This window comes from Meles meles, chromosome X (assembly GCF_922984935.1).
Source record: "Meles meles chromosome X, mMelMel3.1 paternal haplotype, whole genome shotgun sequence".
NCBI classification, from domain to species: Eukaryota; Metazoa; Chordata; class Mammalia; order Carnivora; family Mustelidae; genus Meles; species Meles meles.
In genome coordinates this window covers 85,252,259-85,272,240 of record NC_060087.1, presented here as the reverse complement: position 1 = coordinate 85,272,240, position 19,982 = coordinate 85,252,259, and the positions used below count along the sequence as shown (strand labels likewise).

The 19,982-nt window shown below is 41.9% G+C and overlaps 2 protein-coding genes across 2 annotated transcripts; both read left to right on the top strand.

The window, feature by feature from the left end:
• The first annotated feature begins 1,593 nt into the window (after positions 1-1,593).
• Positions 1,594-3,231, top strand: LOC123935005 (protein BEX1-like). The gene is made up of 3 exons (XM_045995398.1): positions 1,594-1,747; positions 2,145-2,222; positions 2,597-3,231. The coding sequence occupies exon 3, from the start codon at positions 2,602-2,604 to the stop codon at positions 2,986-2,988; it is 387 nt and encodes a 128-aa protein (XP_045851354.1). The 5' UTR covers positions 1,594-1,747; positions 2,145-2,222; positions 2,597-2,601; the 3' UTR covers positions 2,989-3,231.
• A 13,068-nt stretch (positions 3,232-16,299) lies between these two features.
• Positions 16,300-19,368, top strand: TCEAL5 (transcription elongation factor A like 5). Its single transcript, XM_045995566.1, has 3 exons — positions 16,300-16,439; positions 17,732-17,799; positions 18,469-19,368. Exon 3 carries the CDS (start codon positions 18,496-18,498, stop codon positions 19,114-19,116), a length of 621 nt encoding a protein of 206 aa, XP_045851522.1. The 5' UTR covers positions 16,300-16,439; positions 17,732-17,799; positions 18,469-18,495; the 3' UTR covers positions 19,117-19,368.
• Positions 19,369-19,982: the final 614 nt, after the last annotated feature.

Below are 19,982 nucleotides of genomic sequence, written 5' to 3'. Positions count from 1 at the left end.
TTACAGATTGCCTTTTGAACCAGAAATTTGTGAAGGAATTTTCATTGCCTGTGTTGTTTTAATTCTAAAAATTCATTAAGACTGCTACACTACTGATTCATTGGCACTTCATGGAAGGATCTCATGTATCTAGTGGCCCCTAACAAGAGGAGCCATCAGCTGCCCAGCCTTTTTCCAAGTTCTAAAAAAAGAAGCTACTTGTAGAGTCTATATTTATATAATTTAACAAAATTATATTTATATAATTATATTTATATAATAATATAATTATATAAATATATAATTATATTTATATAATAATATAATTATATAAATATAATTAATATTTATTATAATAAATAAATAATAATATTATATAATAATACAATATAATAATGAATAAATAAATAATATGACTATATAATTATATTTATATTATTTATAATTTATAAGTTATATAATTTAACAAAGAGACGCTTGAGTTTTTCCCCCAGCTATAATTCTAATTTTCAAATTAAAATAACTTTCTTTCTCTTTAAAAAAAAAGTATATAGGGGAGCCTGGGTGACTCAGTCGGTTAAGCATCTGCCTTCCACACAGGGCATGATAGGGAGTCCTGGGATCAAGTCCCCCACCCACTCCTTGCACAGAGGAAAGCCTGCTTCTCCCTCTGCCTGCTCTGCCAGGGTGTGCTCTCTTTCTTTCTGACAAATAAATCAATACACTTTTTAAAGTACATTGATTTTTAGGGTGCTTAACATAAAAGGAACAAAACAGATATTAAGAATTTTTCAAAATCCACTCTCCTGGACTCTTCCTGACACATCTTTCCTACACATTTTAGTGGAGAGAAAATGGAGAACATTGGCAGCAGTAAGGACAGTAAGTGGAAGAAGGTATATCCTTAGAGCAGAGAAGAGAAGAGGCAAGTCCCCAGGGAAGAACTAGGAATGGCCAGCAGGCCCCTGAGAAGATACTGCCCTTCCGGGGCGCCTGGGTGGCTCAGTGGGTTAAGCCGCTGCCTTCGGCTCAGGTCATGATCTCAGGATCCTGGGATCGTGTCCCGCATCAGGCTCTCTGCTCAGCGGAGAGCCTGCTTCCCTTCCTCTCTCTCTGCCTGCCTCTCTTGTGATCTCTTGTGATTTCTCTCTGTCAAATAAAATCTTTAAAAAAAAAAAAGAAGATACTGCCCTTCCCCAGCAGGCACAGAAAGGCCCAGGAATATACCCCAGCAGGCACAGAAAGGCCCAGGAATATACAAAAAAGGGAGAGCCAGAGAGCCCAGCCAGGTGCTGTTATAGAGTACCCAGCAGGGGCGCCTGGGTGGCTCAGTGGGTTAAAGCCCCTGCCTTCGGCTCAGGTCACGATCCCAGCGTCCTAGGATCGAGCCCCACATGGGGGCGGGGGGGGTCTCTGCTCAGCGGGGTGTCTTCTTCCTCCACTCTCTGCCTACTTGTGATCTCGGTCTGTCAAATAAATAAATAAAATCTTAAAAAAAAAAAAAAAAAAAAAAGGACCCGGCAGCAGAGGAGAGCTGCGCTGGCCCACTGGCTGTGCGCCACCCGGCGGGCAGAAGCCGCCACGGAATGGGGGCGGTGCCACTCGCGGTGACGAAGGCCTCACGTGAGCCACGAACGCTGGCTCGCGCGCCTCGCTCTAGCGTTAGAGCCGGCCTTCGCTCGTTCACTTCTCGGTGTCTACCCCCGGTGGCCCTGCGGGCGAGCGGGCCAGAAGCGGTCCTGAAGAGTCCGACGCGGAGGGGAAGCAGGTAAGGGACCGGGAGGAGTGGGAGCGTTCCCTGGTCTGGGTGTAGGAGAGCCCACGCGGCCCGCCGAGCCTTGCTCGGGGCCGCCTGCCCCGGAGCGAAGCTGCGCAAGGATCGCAGCGCTCACGCCGCCCTGCAGCCCGCGTTTGGCCGCAGAAAACAGTAGGCCGAGGGCTGGACGGCGGTGAGGCGACGACCCCTCGGAAACACCTGCCTCTTGCACCTCCGCCCCGCCCCCGTCCTTCTTGGTGTAGAAAATGGTGGTCAGCACGGGGGATGGGGCGGCTGGGTGTGGGGGCGAGGCGGCCGTGGCTGGTCCTGGCGGAGCTGGGTAGCGTCGGGTCGGCGGGGAGCGCTCGACTGCAGCAGCCCCCACTGCCCCCACCCCGGCCCTCTGCAGGTGTGCAGGTCTAAGTGTCGCGGCGGCGCACTCTCGGCGAGAATCGGGAGGAGGAGGAGACTGCAAGGATAGGCCCAGGTCGGTGCGGGGGACTGTGGGGGGCGGGGGATACGTTTGGAAAGCCCTGAGACCCCAGATTCCCTACTGCGCCCCCCGCCCAGCCCGTCCTCCATCTTGGTGCCTGCAGAGGCCTGGGCAGGGATCGGCAGGGAAAATGGTGGGCTTTTGGGGGGGGGGAGGGGAGAGGAGCGACAGGGAGGTGCGAGGGGAGGGCTCGGACCGGGGGCCCCCTAGAGGGCGTAGGAAGCCTCTCATGTGGGAAAATGAAGTTTTTAAAAAGCCTAAGAGATCCAGGGCTTTGAGTCTTGGAATGTGCGTAGTAGGGCCTCTGTCCTCGGTGCTGATCAGTCCCACTAAGAAAATAATTTCTTCTCTCATTTTTTGTCTCTCAGGAGCAATGGCGTCCAAAGAGGAACACGCAGTAAAAAATCTCAACGTGGAGAATGCCAAACAGGAAAATGAAAAAAAGGATGAAATGGAGCAAGTTGCTAATAAAGGAGAGCCCTTGGCCCTCCCTTTGGAAGCTGGTGAATATTGTATGCCTAGAGTAAATCGTAGGCAGTTCCGTGTTAGACAGCCCATCCAGCAGTATAGATGGGACATGATTCAGAGGCTTGGAGAACCACAGGGAAGGATGAGAGAGGAGAATATGGAAAGGATTGGGGAGGAGATGAGACAGCTGATGGAAAAGCTGAGGGAAAAGCAGTTCAGTCATAGTCTGCGGGCAGTTAGCACTGACCCTCCTCACCATGACCATCATGACGAGTTTTGCCTTATGCCTTGAAACCTGATGTTTTCCCTGAAGTTAATAGGAAGACACACCTTCCTAAATTTAATGTTCTCAGTGTACCTTTGTTGTAAACCTTTTGGTGTTACATGTTTCTTGTGGGTCTCCTATGACCAACTTCTAACTGAATGTTGTATTTTGACCCAAAATGTAAGATTCTGTCAGCAAGGGAGTTTTACCCTATTGCATGGCAAGATGTTCAGTATATATTGTGAAGTTAATAAAGCAGTTTAAAAGACATTCTCTGTATTCCCTTTTACTTCAGATCCTCTATATTTTATACATGAACACACAGTCAAAGTATCAAAAGTAAAAAGTTAAAGTGTTCATCTCTTTATGGTAGAATTATGAATAATTTTTATTTTTTATCTATATTTTCTCATTTCAGAACTAAACAGCTATTACCTAGTGAAAGGGCTTGGCCACCTGATAGAAGCAATGTGAGCACTTAACCTAAACAGTTGTGACACAATCTCAGTTTTAGCTTACCTCTGGATCTTTTATTTAGAAGTATAAACCTAATAATGATAGGAGACAGATCTCTTTAAGAATCATACTTATATTTAAAAAAGAATCATAGTTGGGGCGCCTGGGTGGCTCAGTGGATTAAGCCGCTGCCTTCGGCTCAGGTCATGATCTCAGGGTCCTGGGATCGAGCCCCCCATCGGGCTCTCTGCTCCGCAGGGAGCCTGCTTCCTCCTCTCTCTCTGCCTGCCTCTCTGCCTACTTGTGATCTCTCTCTCTGTCAAATAAATAAAATAAAATCTTTAAAAAAAATAAAAAAAAGAATCATAGTTATAAAGAAAAATCATACTTATCAGCAAGATGATAATAGCTCCAAGAGCTGCCTTGTATACTTAACGAGGCCTAAGTTTGTAAGTTCCCACCGGAATGTGCAGGACCCAACACTTTATTCCCTTCAACTATTTGGGAAAGTTTCCAAAGCCAGGTCTTTATGTGAACTAAGGGGTAGGTCCTCCTATTCGTCTGCTACTGTGCTCCATTTGCATCTCCCCTGGGTATTAATGTTCAGGAATCCTCAAGGTGAGAAAGTCTCACTGATTTTTTTTCTGGAACACTCAATAAATTGCATCCTCACTCTTAAGAAAGTGTGAATAAGCCCCCCCCCTTTTTTAGCTTCATGAAAAGACCATATCTGTCTAGTCCTCTCTTTCTTTAGATGTGTAGTTCTTTTCTAAGAAACCTTAGTTCATTATACCATATTAAAGATGTGTAATGGGACACAGGTCACTTTCAATCTGAGACAATGCTTATCCCAGCCCCCTGAAACTTATGAGTGCAAAGAGCTAACTTACATTGAGTTGGATGCCAGGAGATTATGTCCATGAATTAAGTGGATAACCAAATATGGGTAATTATGAGAAGTCCATTGGAGGACTATTGGGTTTAAATGTCCCCGTAGAACTTGAGAAATGAAATTGCCTTGGTGTGTGCTATGTAGGTAAAATACATATTATGTATTTCAATACATTTATGTATTTCTAAACTTAGAAGTTAGGATTCTCTGGTGCCTGGGTGGCTCAGCTGGTTAAGTTACTGCCTTCAGCTCAGGTCATGATCCCAGAGTACCAGGATGGAGTCCCACATCAGGCTCCCAGGGAGCCTATTTCTCCCTCTGACCTCCCTCTCCCCCACTTCCCTGTTCTCTCTCACTTTCTCTCAAATAAATGAAAAATTTTTTTTTTTTTGAAGTTAGGATTCAAAAACAAGTTGGCAAACCACACAGTCCACGAACCAGATTTGGCCTGTTGCTTATTTTTGTAGCCAATGAGCTGAGATCAAATTTCACATTTTTAAATGGTTGAAAAAAATCAGGAATACTTTTATATGTAAAAATTACATGAAATCAAGTTTTTGGTGTTCATAAATAAAATTTTATTGGAATATAGCAGTATGTAGGAATTTATATACTATCTGTGGCTGGTGATGTACTACAGTAGCAGAGTTGAGTAGTTGTGAGAGAAACAGTATGGCCTGCCTGCAAAGCCCACATATTTATTATCTGGCTCTTATAGAAAAAGTTTTCCAACCCCACTCTGGAATATAACATCACAATAGCAGTTATGAAACCAAAGGTAAAAACGGATAGGCAGGTGAAAACACGTAACACAGCAAACCCCAGACATGAATCAGGTGCCTAAGCAATTCCCAAACTCTCCCTCCTCCAGGTCCTTGAGACACAAGAATATTCATGCAGGACAGAAGTTTATAAAGATAAAGGCCATAGTTGAAAGGGGAGGAAGACTGATGAACAGAGAAGCTTACAATGAACAGAGAAGCTTCCTACACTTGATTGTCAATATTAGCATCAACTTTCCTGGAATACAGAAGCATTCTGGTTTCACTGACCTAACAATATTCAGCAGTTCCTTGAGGAAAAACTGGAAATTCACATGTGAACTCATGGCATATTGTAATAGAAGATTAGGTATGCATATACCCCCCAAAATGTACATCTTTTCCGTGTAAGGCAGATCCAAGTTGCTTTGTTAACCTCAAAGATCCTAGTCTCTGGAGAGAGTGAGACTGCTATTAACCAGCTTCCCTTGGTTCTTAATAGTCTTTGGGATCTGAAGGGGCATCTGAGGGAGTAGTGTAGTATTGGTCAGACTCCGCATAAAATGTTAAGGCAACAACCAGCAGAAAGTGAGCAAAAGCCCGTAAGGGAACACGGTATGAGGTTCCTTTGAGGGAAACAGCCCATAGCTAAGTTTCTGACTGCATTTGCCTATCTATATCATTTCTGTATATTATGTGGTAAGCCTTCTTTTCTCCCTCAGAGTGGCCATTCTCCACTGAAAGATGAGCAAATTCTTCCTGTGAATGCCTACAAATTTTAGCAAAGATTTGGGATTCTGCCCTGGTTCTCAAAAAAGAAACATATTGGGCCATTGGAGTTTTAGCACTGAATGTACATCTAGTAGATATTGGGTGAATGAAAAACTCAACAAAATAAGTATGATTTACTGGTATTCAGCAAATGATAAACAAGTATGCACATCTTTGAATCCTTATGTATTTCTTTTTTTAAAGATTTATTTATTTATTTGATAGACATCACAAATAGGCAGAGAGGCAGACAGAGAGAGAAGAGGAAGCAGGCTCCCCGCCAAGCAGAGAGCCCATGGCTCAATCCCAGGACCCTGGGATCATGACCCGAGCCCAAGGCAGAGGCTTTAACCAACTGAGCCACCCAGGATCCCCTCCTTATGTATTTCTAACAAAACTGAGATAATAATGCACATAACGTCTCATAACTTTTGAATTTAAATAATTACCTTTTTTTTTTTTTTTCTTAAAAAAAGGTCAAGTCAATTGAAGGAAATTCAGAAAATGAATTTTAAGGGCCACCTTGTGACCAAAGAAAGCAATGCAGTTTGAACTTTGTATTCAGAGGCAGAGCAGGGAGAATACACAGACACTGGACTCTTCCAGGAAGTACAGATAGTAAAAGAACTTTGGCTGGAGGTGAAATAAAATCTTCATGATTAACTAACATTTAAAACACCAAGCTGCGGGGCACCTGGGTGGGTCAGTCAGTTAAGCATCTGCCTTCCGCTCAGGTCAGGATGCGGGGGTCCTGGGATTGAGCCATGAATAGCATAGGCTCCCTGCTCAGCGGGGAGCCTGCTTCTCCCTCTGCCCCTCACCCCGTTCGTTCTCGCTCTCTCTCTCTCTCTCAAATAGATAAATAAAAACCTTTTAAAAAATAAATTTAAAAACCAAGCTACATTTATGCTTCAAATAAAATAGAATAACAGGATCTGGATTTAACTCCCTAACCGAAACAATGAAAACCTGGACAAAATACCTGAAACAACAGTTCTCAGTTATTTAACCTCAGACAACTGGAGGGGAAGTTCCTTGAGAAGGTAGAAACAAATAATATGAGCATTCTGATTACTCCCAGCTTACTCTGTATTGTTGGATTTATTTATAACATATGGAGAAGTAAAATGTATGTCAATAACACAAAGACCAGAGAGAGGGAATGGAAGTATAACATTTTGAAGTTCTTATTCTACACATTAATATCATTTGAAGGTAGATTCTGAAATGTTAAAAATGTATATTACAAACCTTTCAATAATCATGAAAAAGGTTGTAGCTGATGAACCAACATATGAGATAAAAAGGCATCTTGAAAATAGTCAGTAGAAAATATCGAGGAAGGGATGCCTGGGTGGCTCATTTGGTTAAGAGTCTGCCTTCAGCTCAGGTCATGATCCCAGAGTCCTGGGATCAAGTCTTGTTTCGGGTTCCTTGCTCAGCCAGGAGCCTGCTTCTCCCTCTGCCTGCCACTCCCCCTACTTGTACATTTTATCTCTTTCTCTGACAAATAAATAAATAGAATCTTTTTTAAAAATTTTATTTATTTATTGGCAGAGAGAGAGATCACAACTAGGCAGAGAGGCAGGCAGAGAGAGAGGGGGGAAGCAGGCTCCCCGCTGAGCAGAGAGCCTGAGGCGGGGCTCAATCCCAGGACCCTGAGACCATGACCCGAGCTGAAGGCAGAGGCTTTAACCCACTGAGCCACCCAGGCGCCCAAAATAAATAGAATCTTTTAAAAATGTTAGAGGAAAAAGAACAAAGAGCAGATGGGACAAATGGAGACAAATAGCAAGATGGTTGATTTAAACCCAAACATATCAATGTCAATAATCACATTAATGTAAATGGTCTAAATACCTCAATTACAAAGCAGAGACTGTAAGATTGTATAGAAAGGAAGGCAAATATATGCTGCCTACAAACACCTTATTTTAAATTTAAAGATACAAATTGATTACAAGTAAAGGAACGGAAAAATGTGGATAATCTTAACATCAATCAAAGCTTGAGTGGCTATGTTGATATCAGATACAATAAATCTCAGAGCAAAGAATAATACCAGGGATATTACAGTAAATACATAATTTTAAATGGTAAGTTTGTCAAGAGAACATGACGATCCTAAACATTCACATTTTATAGTGCTTTAAAATACAAGGAGCAAAAACTGACAGAATCACAAGAAGAAACAGACAAATCCACAATTACAGTCAGAGATTTCAACACCTTCTCTAAAATTGATAGAACAAGTCAACAATCAGCAAGTACACATAGGACCTGAAGAACACCATGAAACAGCTTTTCTAGTTGGCTATGGTAGACCTTGCCACCAACAACAAGAGAATGTGCATTTGTTTGGTTTGCACATAGAACATTTACCAAGATAGTCCATATTCAAGGTCATAAAATAAGTCTCAGTAACGTTAACAGGATTCCAATCATAAAATATATGTTTTCTGGGGTGTCTGGGTAGCTCAGTCCTTAAGTGTCTGCCTTCAGCTCAGGTCATGATCCCAGGGTACTGGAGTTGAGCCACACATTGTGCTCCCTGCTTGGCTGAAAGCCTGCTTCTCCCCCTCACACTCCTCCCCCTGCTGTGTTCCCTCTCTTGCTGTGTCTCTCTCTGTCAAATAAATAAATAAAATCTTTTTTTAAAAAGTATATTTTCTGAGCACAGTGAAATTAAATGAGAAATGAATAACAGAAAAATATCTGGAAAATCCCAAATATTAACATCAAACAATGCATGTCTCAATAACCTAGAGAGGAAATTGTAAGGCACTTTGAACTGAATGAAAATGAAAACTGAACATATGATAATTTGTGAGATGTGGTAAAAGGACCACTCAGGCAGATTTTTAGAGCACTGAACATATAATAATAGAATAGAAGAAGCTCTATAGCTATTAAATAAATAGAAATTAGAGAGAGAGAGAGAGCAAGCACGAGCAGTGGGGAAGGGCAGAGGGAGAGGGAAAAGCAGGCTCCCTGCTGAGCAAGGAGCTCAATGTGGGACTTGATACCAGGACCCTGGGATCATGACCTGAGCCAAAGGTAGATGCTTAACCTATTGAACCACACAGACACACAATAAATAGAAATTTTTTTTAAAAGTTTTTTTGAGGCATATTTGATACCCAATGTTATACTAGTTTCAGTTGTACAACATAGTGATTTGACAATTCTGTGTGTTAAGCTAAGCTTATCATGAAAATAAATGGAAATTTTATTTAAACACCTCCTCCAAAGAAAACTCTGAGTCAAGATGGCTTAACTGGTAATTCTACCAAACATTTAAAAATTACATAATACCAATTCTATGCAAAATCTTTCAGAAAATTGAAGAGGAAGGAATAGCTCCCAACTCATCCTATGAAGCTAGAATTACCCAGATAACTAACCAGACAATTATATTACAAGGAAAGATAACCACAAACTGATCTCCTTCATGAACACTATGCACAAGTTCTTAATAAAACTTTAGTAAAGTAGACTCCAATTATATATATAAGATACAATACACCATGACCAGGTAAGTTTTATCCCAAGGATTTGAGGTAGTGTTAATCTTTGAAAATCATTGTAATTCACCACATTAACATAAAAGAGGAAAAACACATGGTCATCTCAGTGGCTAATGAAAAAAAAATTTGCAAAAATTAAAAAAAATATATATTACAGATTAAAATACTCAACAACCATATGTAGAAGAGATGCTCCTCAACCTGATAAGATACTTCTACAAAAAAACCCATACATAATGATGTGTATGTTACATAAAGACTAAATGTTTCCCTCCTAAGATGGAAAACAAAGCAAAGTAGACATGTTCACAAATTAGATTCAATGTTATGTTAGAAGTTCTAGCCAGCACAATAAGAAAAATAAATAAGTCATACAGATTGCAAAGGAAGAAATAGAAAATATTCACAGAAAACAATGATCTGTATAGAAATTTTTTTGTAATATACAAAAAAGCTACTAGAGCTTTGGGGCCCCTGCTGGCTCAGTTGGTGGAGCGTGCAACTCTTGGTCTTGGGGTTGTGAGTTCAAGATCCACGATGCTTACAGAGATCACTTAAAAATAAAATATTAAAAAAGAAAAAGCTACCAGAGCTAATAAATGAGTTCAGAAAGGTTGTAGGATACAAGATTGAAATATAAATTTAGTTGTATTTCTAATTTTCTGAGACTTCCATAAAAAATTACCATAAACTTGGTGACTTAAAAAAAAAAAAAAACAAGAAATGTATTGCCTTATAGTTTTGTAAGCCAGAAGTCCAAATCAAGTTATCAGCAGTGCTATGTTCTCTCTGAAGTCTCTAGAAAGGAATCCTTCCTTACTTCTTCCAGCTTCTAGTGGCCCTAGGCTTTCCCTGGCTTGTGACAACATAACTCCAGTTTCTGATTCTGTTCTGTGTCTACGTGTTCTCTGTATCTTCTAAGGATACATCCATTGGGTTTAGGGCCTACCCTAAGCCAATATGACCTCTCTCAATTCTTCTTTTTTTTAAAGATTTTATTTTTACATAATCTCCATAGCCAAGATGGGTCTCGAACTCACAACCCTGAAATCAAGAGTTGCATGCTCTACTGACTGAGCCAACCAGGCACCCCTCATCTCAATTCTTAATAAATTACATCTGCAAAGACCTTATTTACAAATAAGGTCATGTTCTGAAGTGCTAGGTGGACATGAATATGGAGGGAAATCATTCAGTCCTCTACAAGCAATGAATAATCAGATTAAATTCTAAAACAATATCATTTACAATAGCATCAGAAATATGAAATACTTAGGGATAGATTTGGCAAAAGATGCTCAAGACCTGCACATTGAAAACTATAAAACATTCATGACATACATTGAACCCACCAAACTCAGAAAAAGAGATCAGATTTGTGGTTACCAGACATGGGGGAATGGGAGAAAAGTGGTCAAAAAGTACAAACTCCCAGTTGTAAAATAAATAAGTCATGGAGATGTAATGTAAAACATGATGACTATAGTTAACACTGCTGTATGATTTATAAGAAAGTTGTTAAAAGAGTAGTAGATCCTAAGAGTTCTCACCACAAGGAGAAATTCTTTTCTTTTCTTTTTATTATACCTTTATGATACGATGAATGTTAACTAAACTTACTGTGGTAATCACTGCATAATATATTTAAATAAAACCATCATTTTATATATCTTAAACTTGCACAGTGATGTATGTCAAGTATTTCTTGATAAAACTGGGTGGAGGAAGTGTCCATTTACAGATGATTAGATAGACAAAATAGAGTATATATATATAAAATGGAACATTATTCAGCCTTAAAAATAAATGAATTTCTGACACATGCTACAATACAGATGGACCTTGAAGACATTATGCTAAGTGAAATAAACCACACAGAAAATTATTTGTGATTTAATTTATGCAAAATACCTAAAGTAGTCAAATTCTTAGGGACAGAATGTAGAATGGGGTTTGCCAGGGGGTACAGTGAGTGGGGCAAGGGGAGTTAGTTTAATGGGTATAAAATTTCAGTTTGGGAAAATGGAGGAAGCTCTGGAAATGGATGGTGCTGATGGTTGCACAACAATGTGAGTGTACTTAATGCCACTGACACGTATACTAAAATATGGTTAAGAGGGAAAATTTTGTTATGATAACTTACCATTATCTAAAAAAAATTTGCAAGTCAGTCTTCCAAGCCCGTCATTGCCTTCAAAGTCTACGAACACCTCAGCCTCCTTATAATACCAGAACCACGAAAACATGACTCACATCAACCTGAGTAGGTGTCTACTTAGAAAGGACATCCCAATCCCACATCCTAGATGACATCATCTCAACACAGAAGCTTGTTACTAGAGGGATGTTGCTTCAGATGACTTTGTCTCAGTCCAATATCTCACCATTGGAGATGACTTTGATTTCTACACAAAGGAAGACTTCACCACAGACACTGAGACTATCATCTTAACAGCGCCTATATGCTGCCTTCCCAAAGATAATGACAAATTGAACACAATATATTGATTGCTTTTCTTCTTTTGATATTTGGGATTCTATTACATTTCTTGAGGTCATTGTTTACTTAGCCCATGAACCGAGTATTTGTTTTGCTCTCTGCCAAAAGGTGTATACTATATACCTCTACACTCCCTGTCTAAAGGATAATCTTGTAGAGATTATTACTATTAATCCCATTCTAAAAATTAATGGAGATTATTGCTTTCCTTAGGAGGCAACTACCTCCTAGATCACTCTTTAATTAACTTGGTTATGTCTGGCCTATAAGGACTTCTTTTTTTTTTTTTTTTTTTTTTTTTTTTTTTAAAGATTTATTTATTTGACAGATAGAGATTACAAGTAGGCAGAGAGGCAGGCAGAGAGAGAGGAGGAAGCAGGCTCCCAGCCAAGCAGAGAGCCCGACGCGGGGCTCGATCCCAGCACCCCGGGATCATGACCTGAGCCGAAGGCAGAGGCCTTAACCCGCTGAGCCACCCAGGCGCCCCTGGCCTATAAGGACTTCTTATTCTTCTATTTGTTTTCCTCCTTTTTACTTTCATAATAAAATGTCTTCTATGCCTTTAGGGCAACTATGTCCTACCCTATGTAAGTCTTTTCTACTATTTGAGTCACTCAAATATCCTATCTTTTTTTTGCAAAGGTACCATCTTGAGTCAATTTTGAGGCCCTGGGTGGAGGCCGGTTACTTGCCCTTCTTGAGCTGATGAAGTACACAGTCCAGCCACTTCCCATATCATATGCATTCACACTCTGGGACACTATGCACCAGCCCTCTTTGCCCAGGGGCCAGGTACCAGACAACTAGGACAGCCTCTCTGCCCTGGAGCCTGAGAAATTATTCAGATTAACCAATCCTCAGAGATTCAGAAAAAATCTAGCTAACCCCACTCCACTAGTAATACATAACCTGCTCTTAGATATCCAACTTTCTGTTATCCAGGCATAACCTGTGTGGCTCTGCCTGGCAATCTTCTCTCTTTTGGAGCTATAAGGAACAAAAAGTTCTGCCTTGTATCTTTTTTTATGACAGTGTGTTGTGTTCTGCTATCAAAAGAACCTTTGGGTTTTATAAAGCCATTTACAAAAAGAAACTCATGTCATATATAAAAATTAACTCAAAATGATCAAAGACCTAAATATTTGAGTCAAAACTTTAAAACTCTTAGAAGAAAACAAAAGGGTAAATCTTCATGTTTTTGGATTTGGTAATGGACTTTTAGATATGAAACCAAAAGGAAGAACAACAAAAAGAAAAATATATAAATTGGATTTCATAAAAATTAAGAACTTCTGTGAATAAAAAGACATTATCAAGAAAGTAAAAAGGCAATCTGCAGAATGGAAGAAAATGTTTGCAAATCATATATCTGGAAAGGGACTGTATCCAGAATACATGAAAAACTCTTTAAATTCTTAAATTAAAATTCTTAAAAACACAAAAATGACAAACAATATAAAAAAATGGACCAAGGTCTTGAATAGATGTTTCTCCAAAAAAGGTATATAAATATCCAATAAATACATGGAAAGATGTTCAGTATCATTAGTCATTAGGAAAATGTAAAAATTGAAAAAATGAAATATTAACAATTGTTTTTGAGATTGTGGATCAATTGGAGCCATCACGCATTGCCGGTAGGAGTGCAAAATGCTGAAGCCACTGTGGAACAGGCTGGCATTTCCTCAAAAAAGTTATACATAGAATTAGCACATGACCCAGAAATTCCTTTCTTAGATATATACTCAAAAGAAATAAAAACACACATTCATACAAAAAAGTTTATACATAAGTGTTTAAGGCAGCATTTACAATGGTTGAAAAGTAGAAACAACCCAAATATCCATCAATATTTGAATGATAAATAAAATACAATATGGGCATATAATGAAATATTATTCAGCCATAAAAAGGGAAGAAATACTGTACATGAGACAATGTGAATGAACCTTGAAAACATTATGCTAAGTGAAAGAAGCCAGACATGGAAGGTCACATATTGCATGATTCTGTTTATACAGAAGGGAAAAATTGGGAGTGACTACTTAATGTGTATGGGGTCTCCTTCAGAGTTAATGAAAATATTTTGGAACTAGATAGAAGAGATGGTTTCACAACATTGTGAGTGTACTATATGTCACTGAGCTATACACTTTAAAATGGCTATTTTTTAATGTTATAATACTTTGTTCTAAAAAACATAGTCTTATTTGAAAAAAAATGTACATAAGTATATTCTCTAGGCTAGTTGGCCTTCACATTTTTTATATTGCATACCCCTCTAAGCATCTAATGATACTAATGGATTTGATCCTAGGCAAATGCATACACCCAGCAAAAATGTACATATCTTATCTCTCCCCCAACCACACACACGCACCTCATTTTGAATATAATTCCAGGGGATTCAGAGGTTTCTCTAGTTAAGAATCCTGGAACCCAAGGAGTAAGTGCTCTCCTTTTAACAGAGCTCACCTGCTCTTTGTTTCTTCCTTTCTCTATCTCACTCCCAAGTAGCTTCTTCTCTATCTCCTCTTTTTTCTCTACCTATAGCTTCTGCTTCTTCTTGATGTCAGTCTGCTCATGTGTCAGACTTTCTCAGGTTCTTAGGGTACAGATCTTTTCACAAGTGTACAGACTCCACTATCTTCTAAACAAATGCAACCTTGCATATCATTTCAGGCGGTACACAGACTCCCTCAGTTGAGAACACCTGGTCTGGGTCAATCGGTACTGTCAGACTTTTCACAGACACTGAAACAAATATGACTCAGAGGGCCCAAGGCTCGGGATGGACTGAGCGTCAGAAACCCTGCAGCATGGCTAGGCTCCTCCTAGGTGCCCTGTAGGTGAAGATACTGGAGCTGAGAAATCCCTCAAGTTGCACCTCCTAGGTCGAGTGGTAGGCAGCAGACAGGGTCAGAGAACCTTCCCTGGGCACTCTGAAGAAGGGCAGAGAGCAGCCAAGCATGGAGGCTCTCCCCTCGGCCATCACGTCTCTGGGCTTTATGGAAAACCTCCGCTGCAGGGGTCTGGAACAGATCCGCTCTGGTTTCCAGTTGTCAGGACAGAATTCCATCTCTGTTGGGGTTGACTTACCTCTGTGGGAATTTGGGGGAGGGAGGGAAGGAGCCATTTATTTACTCTGATCTCCCTCTATAGTCCCTCCCTGATAGTCTCCATTTTTCTACCACTGGGCAATGGCAGAGAAAGTTTACTTTCAAAAGGTTTCTATGTTTCTGAATCCTCCTCCCAAATTTCTGTCTCACTTGTTCTTGCATAAAAATGAGGAAGGTTCAGGACAGTGATGTTCAGAAGCCAGATCCTTCTGTACTCGGTTATCTGCCTCCCAAGCCTCCCACTCCCGGGTGTCCAGATAGCACAAAGCCCATCACTTTTCTGATAATGGTGAGGATAGAGTCAGGGGACAGGGCAGAAATGTCACCTTGATCATCTCTCCATGATCTCTCCATGTGTGTTCTTGAGTGAGCAAGAGTCAGGTGCCTGAATGCAAAGGATGAGAGGGTCTGGAAGGTGAGAAGTGGACTGGAAATTGCATATTCCTCCTCTCTTGAAAGGACAGGGAAAATCAGACCACGTCTGCATCCCTCAGATCCTTTGCTGCCTTTGCCCAACAGCTAAATCTCTGAATGAAAATAACCATAGGCCAAATTTTCAAGACCCATACTGTGTCAGCCATCAGATTCCAGAAAGTCTACTTAACACTCAGTGATTGTTTGGGCACAATAAATACATGCATTGTTAGTAGAACATGACAGAAATACCTATTTATGAAAATTAAGAAAAATATTTTGTGTGTACCTAACTGAATCCATTTTCCATATTGTAAATATTAATGCAGTGAACTTAATTTTGGAATCTTGTTGGGGGCTTTTCTATCGTAAACACATTCTTTGCCCCAAGTGAAAATAGCTCTATTTAATTTTTTGCTTATAAGAATAACCCATGCTGAGGGGAATAAATTAAGTAAAACCGAAAAAAAAATTTAGAAGCAAATAAAATCCCCATTTCAACTATCTACTTCCTTGCCTGACAATCCACGTGTATCTATTATATGAAGGTCTGGAGGAGAAGAGAAATGAGCATCAGCGCTTGAGTGGAGAAGTAGATTGAGGGGGTAGGTGCTTTGAGATCAAAGGAGAGAAAGAAAAAATTCCTGAGAGATGTACCAATCGCTAGTTGCCCTAGGAGATGTAGCCCTTTCCTGATAAGACAGAACAAACACATACTACAGGGAGAAGGGGAGAAGGGGCCACATTTGACCTTTGGGATTAGCAAAGACAGGAAAAAAAAAAAAAGGCGGTGAGAGGAGGGGACTTCAGCGCCCCGAGGCGGGAGCCAGCTAGTGAAGGGAAGAAGTGGGCAGGCTCCTGACGCACTTTCTGCTGGTGGGAGGAGAACGAGGGACCCGAGCCCACTGGTGACGTTTCTTTCACGTGATCAGAAGCCGACGTGTGCAGAAGTCCCTCTTCTCCAGGTACCAGTTCCCTATTTTTGTGGAGAGCTTGCAGACTGAGGGACAGAGCGGCAACTGCCCTAAAGCCCTGCAGGTAGGTACAAGCTGGAGAAGAGGGAGGACGCTGGCATAGGGGTGGTAATTGATAGAGGCTACAAGGGACCGGTCTACTTTCCAGATGCCACCCCCTCCCACCCCCATTCATTCTGGCGCAGGAAATTGTATGAGTGTTGGGGGCAGAATTGGGTACCATCTCTTATTTCCGTGGGTAAGTGTGGGCTTATGGCAGAAAGAAATGGGAGAAGGAGGCATCTCTCAGGAATGGCCACAAACCCACAGGCACCTGCGGACCCCTGGGGTGGGGGTCGGGGGTGGGGGGGCGGCAGAGGGCAAAGACACGAGCAGGGCCAGGATTGTATTCTCTCTACCCCTTCCCTCCCCAATGACCATGTGTTTGGTGCAAGAAACGGAGGGCTTGGCGGGAGGAGATGGAGAGGGACCAGGGGTTGAGAATGGGTCCCGTTGGGATCTCCTAGGAGGTAGGCTATCGAGCTATGTCTGGTGGAGAGGGCCGGGAGAGAGGGATGGCCTTAGTGAGGATATGGCCTGATCTCTGCAGGGCAGCGGGAGAGGGCACAGCCTGTGAACCCGTTGTGGGGAGGGCCTGCACTCTCTGGATCTCTTCACCTTCCGTCCATTTTGGAGCCGGAAATGGTGGGCTGCAAGTGGGGGGAGAGGGGGAGGAGGTGCTGCAAAGGAGGGGGACAGAGGTTCAGTCTGGTGACCAGCTCCCTTTTGCGGGGGAGTGGCTTCTAAACTGGGGAGGACTGAGAGGAGATACCATAAGCCAAAATTTTTACTGAATTTGGAAATAATTTGTCTCTTGCATTGTAGGAAAACGTGGTATTTCTGTGTATGTGGAGAGGCAAGGGGTGTCATGAATGCTCTGGACATTTCTGCCCTGCCCCCCTGACTCTATCCTCACCATTATCAGAGAAGTGATGGGCTTTGTGCTATCTGGACACCCGGGAGTGGGAGGCTTGGGAGGCAGATAACCGAGTACAGAAGGATCTGGCTTCTGAACATCACTGTCCTGAACTTCCCTCATTTTTATGCAAGAACAAGTGAGACAGAAATTTGGGAGGAGGATTCAGAAACATAGAAACCTTTTGAAAGTAAACTTTCTCTGCCATTGCCCAGTGGTAGAAAAATGGAGACTGTTAGGGAGGGGCTCTAGAGGGAGGATCAGAGAAGCAAGGGAAAGGGCAAGGGGGTGGCGGGATTTGGGGAAGTTTTGACAACTGTAGTGTGACAAGAATCAGTCTCCCAGCTGCCAGTCATTCACTCCTCAAACCTTCATTCACCCCGTCTCCTGTCTCTCCACAGGTCTTCAGGTCTGTGGTTGTAGGCACCAACCCAGACAAAAGAAGAAAAGACCTGCAGGACCAGTGCAGGTCAGTGGGCAAATGTAACTATCCCAGGACCCCTGGGAGTAAGAGGAACTTAAGCTTGAGCAGAAGCTGAGGAGGCTGCTACCTGCCAAGCCTCCTCCAAGCCACCCTAATGCAGTCTCAGAATACATGGCCTCTGTCGGGACTCTAAGGGAAGAAACATGGTGCTTTAGGGCTGGTGAGGACCTAGGGGAGAACAAGGAAGTGAAAGACAAGAAGCATGGCATCTGTGCAGCCCCTTGAAGATATTAGAGTAGCCCTGAAATCTGAGAAGTGGCCATAATTCTATTGGGTCTGCAGTTCTAGAAGTCTTAAAACTGCAGGCAAGGGAAAAACAAAACCGGCCAGGATTCCTGCAGGTCAGTGTAAGTTGGCATAACCCAGTTAAAATTGTCACTGGCATAGCTAACGCCAGAGCAAAGTTCAGGGACAAAACTGCTCTTACACACTTCTTGGCACACCCCAGTTAAATACAGAAAAAAGCACTTGTGGAGGTTTGTGTAAGGTTGTATCACATAAACATGTGTGAAGTGCGAAGGAAAGGAAAAAAAAATGTCTGGGTGGGAGGCCACTTGTCATTTGGGATAGGGAGAGCAAAACCCTGAATCATAAAAGGCAATTATTTTCAAGCGTTTTTTTTCCCTAATCTGAGTCCTCCTTTTTGTCTCCTAGGACAGGCAAAGACGAGAGAATCACAACATGGAAAAGATCTACGAAGAAAACAAAGGACAGCCGGAAAACGAAGGAAACCTAGAAAGTGAGGGAAAGCCAGAAGATGAAGTTGATACAGAAGATGAAGGAAAATCAGATGAAGAAGAAAAGCTGGAAGTGGAGGAGAAGCCAGGGCATGAGGGAAAGCTCCAGAATGAGGGGCAGCCAGATGACGAAGGGCAACCAGAAGATGAGGGAAAGGAAGAAAATCAGGGCAAGTCCAAAGATGAGGGCAAACCACACGGTGAGGGCAAGTCAGAATCCCTGGCAAAGCCTGAGGGTGAGCCACGGGCTGCAGAAAAGCGCCCAGCTGAAGATTACGTGCCCAGGAAAGCAAAAAGAAAAACGGACAGGGGGACGGACGATTCCCCCAAGGACTATCAGGAGGACTTACAGGAAAGGCACTTGGGCAGTGAGGAGATGATGAGAGAATGTGGAGATATGTCAAGGGCTCAGGAAGAGCTAAGGAAAAAACAGAAAATGGGTGGTTTTCACTGGATGCAAAGAGATGTTCAGGAACCGTTTGCCCCAAGGGGGCAGCGGGGTGTCAGGGGAGTGAGAGGCGGAGGTAGGGGCCAGAAGGACTTAGAAGACGTTCCATATCTTTAATGCCTTTGGCCTTTAATTCTGATCTCTCTTGTGGGAATATTGCCTACCTTGCTTTCCCTGGCAGGCATTTGCCGGGCTGTGTGCTTTAACCTTATGCTGATCTGTTGCTTTAGGTGTCACTCTCCATTACCAGCAGCCTTTTGACCCAACTGCAGCACTCTGTCTTTCAGTAGGCGACTTTCACCCACGTGCATGGAAGAGAGATGTTCATGATACATTGCAAAATATTAATAAAAAAAGTTTTCAGAACTACATGTATGGTATCAGCTCATTTTTGAAAAAAATACAGTTACATAATACATCCATGAATAGGGAAAACTATGAAATTGAGTAAATCCAAAGGGAAATAGTGGTTTTCTCTGTGTGGTGGCAATGGAAGAGATCATCTTCTCTTGTCTGTTTTTTTCCTTAAAAAAAATAGATGATTTTTGTCATAAAATAAATAATAAATATTTTATTATTATTATTATTTTTAAAGATTTTATTTATCTATTTGTGTGACAGAGAGCACAAGTAGGCAGAGAGGCAGGCAGAGAGAGAGGGGAAGGGAAGCAGGCTCCTGGCTGAGCAGAGAGCCCGACGCGGGGCTCGACCCCAGGACCCTGGGATCATGACCTGAGCCGAAGGCAGAGGCTTTAACCCACTGAGCCACCCAGGCGCCCCAATAATAAATATTTTAAAAATGAGAAAATACATACCATGCAATCAAAATTACAGTTCAGAAAATTTATGAGGGCAGGGAGACACTTAAAATTCCTGATGTCAGGATGTGAAATGATGTGTAAAACTCATTACCTCTGGCACTCGAAACTGGAGGAATCAACGTGGCAGTGATTACAGATCCATTGCTGTAACAGTCTTACCAT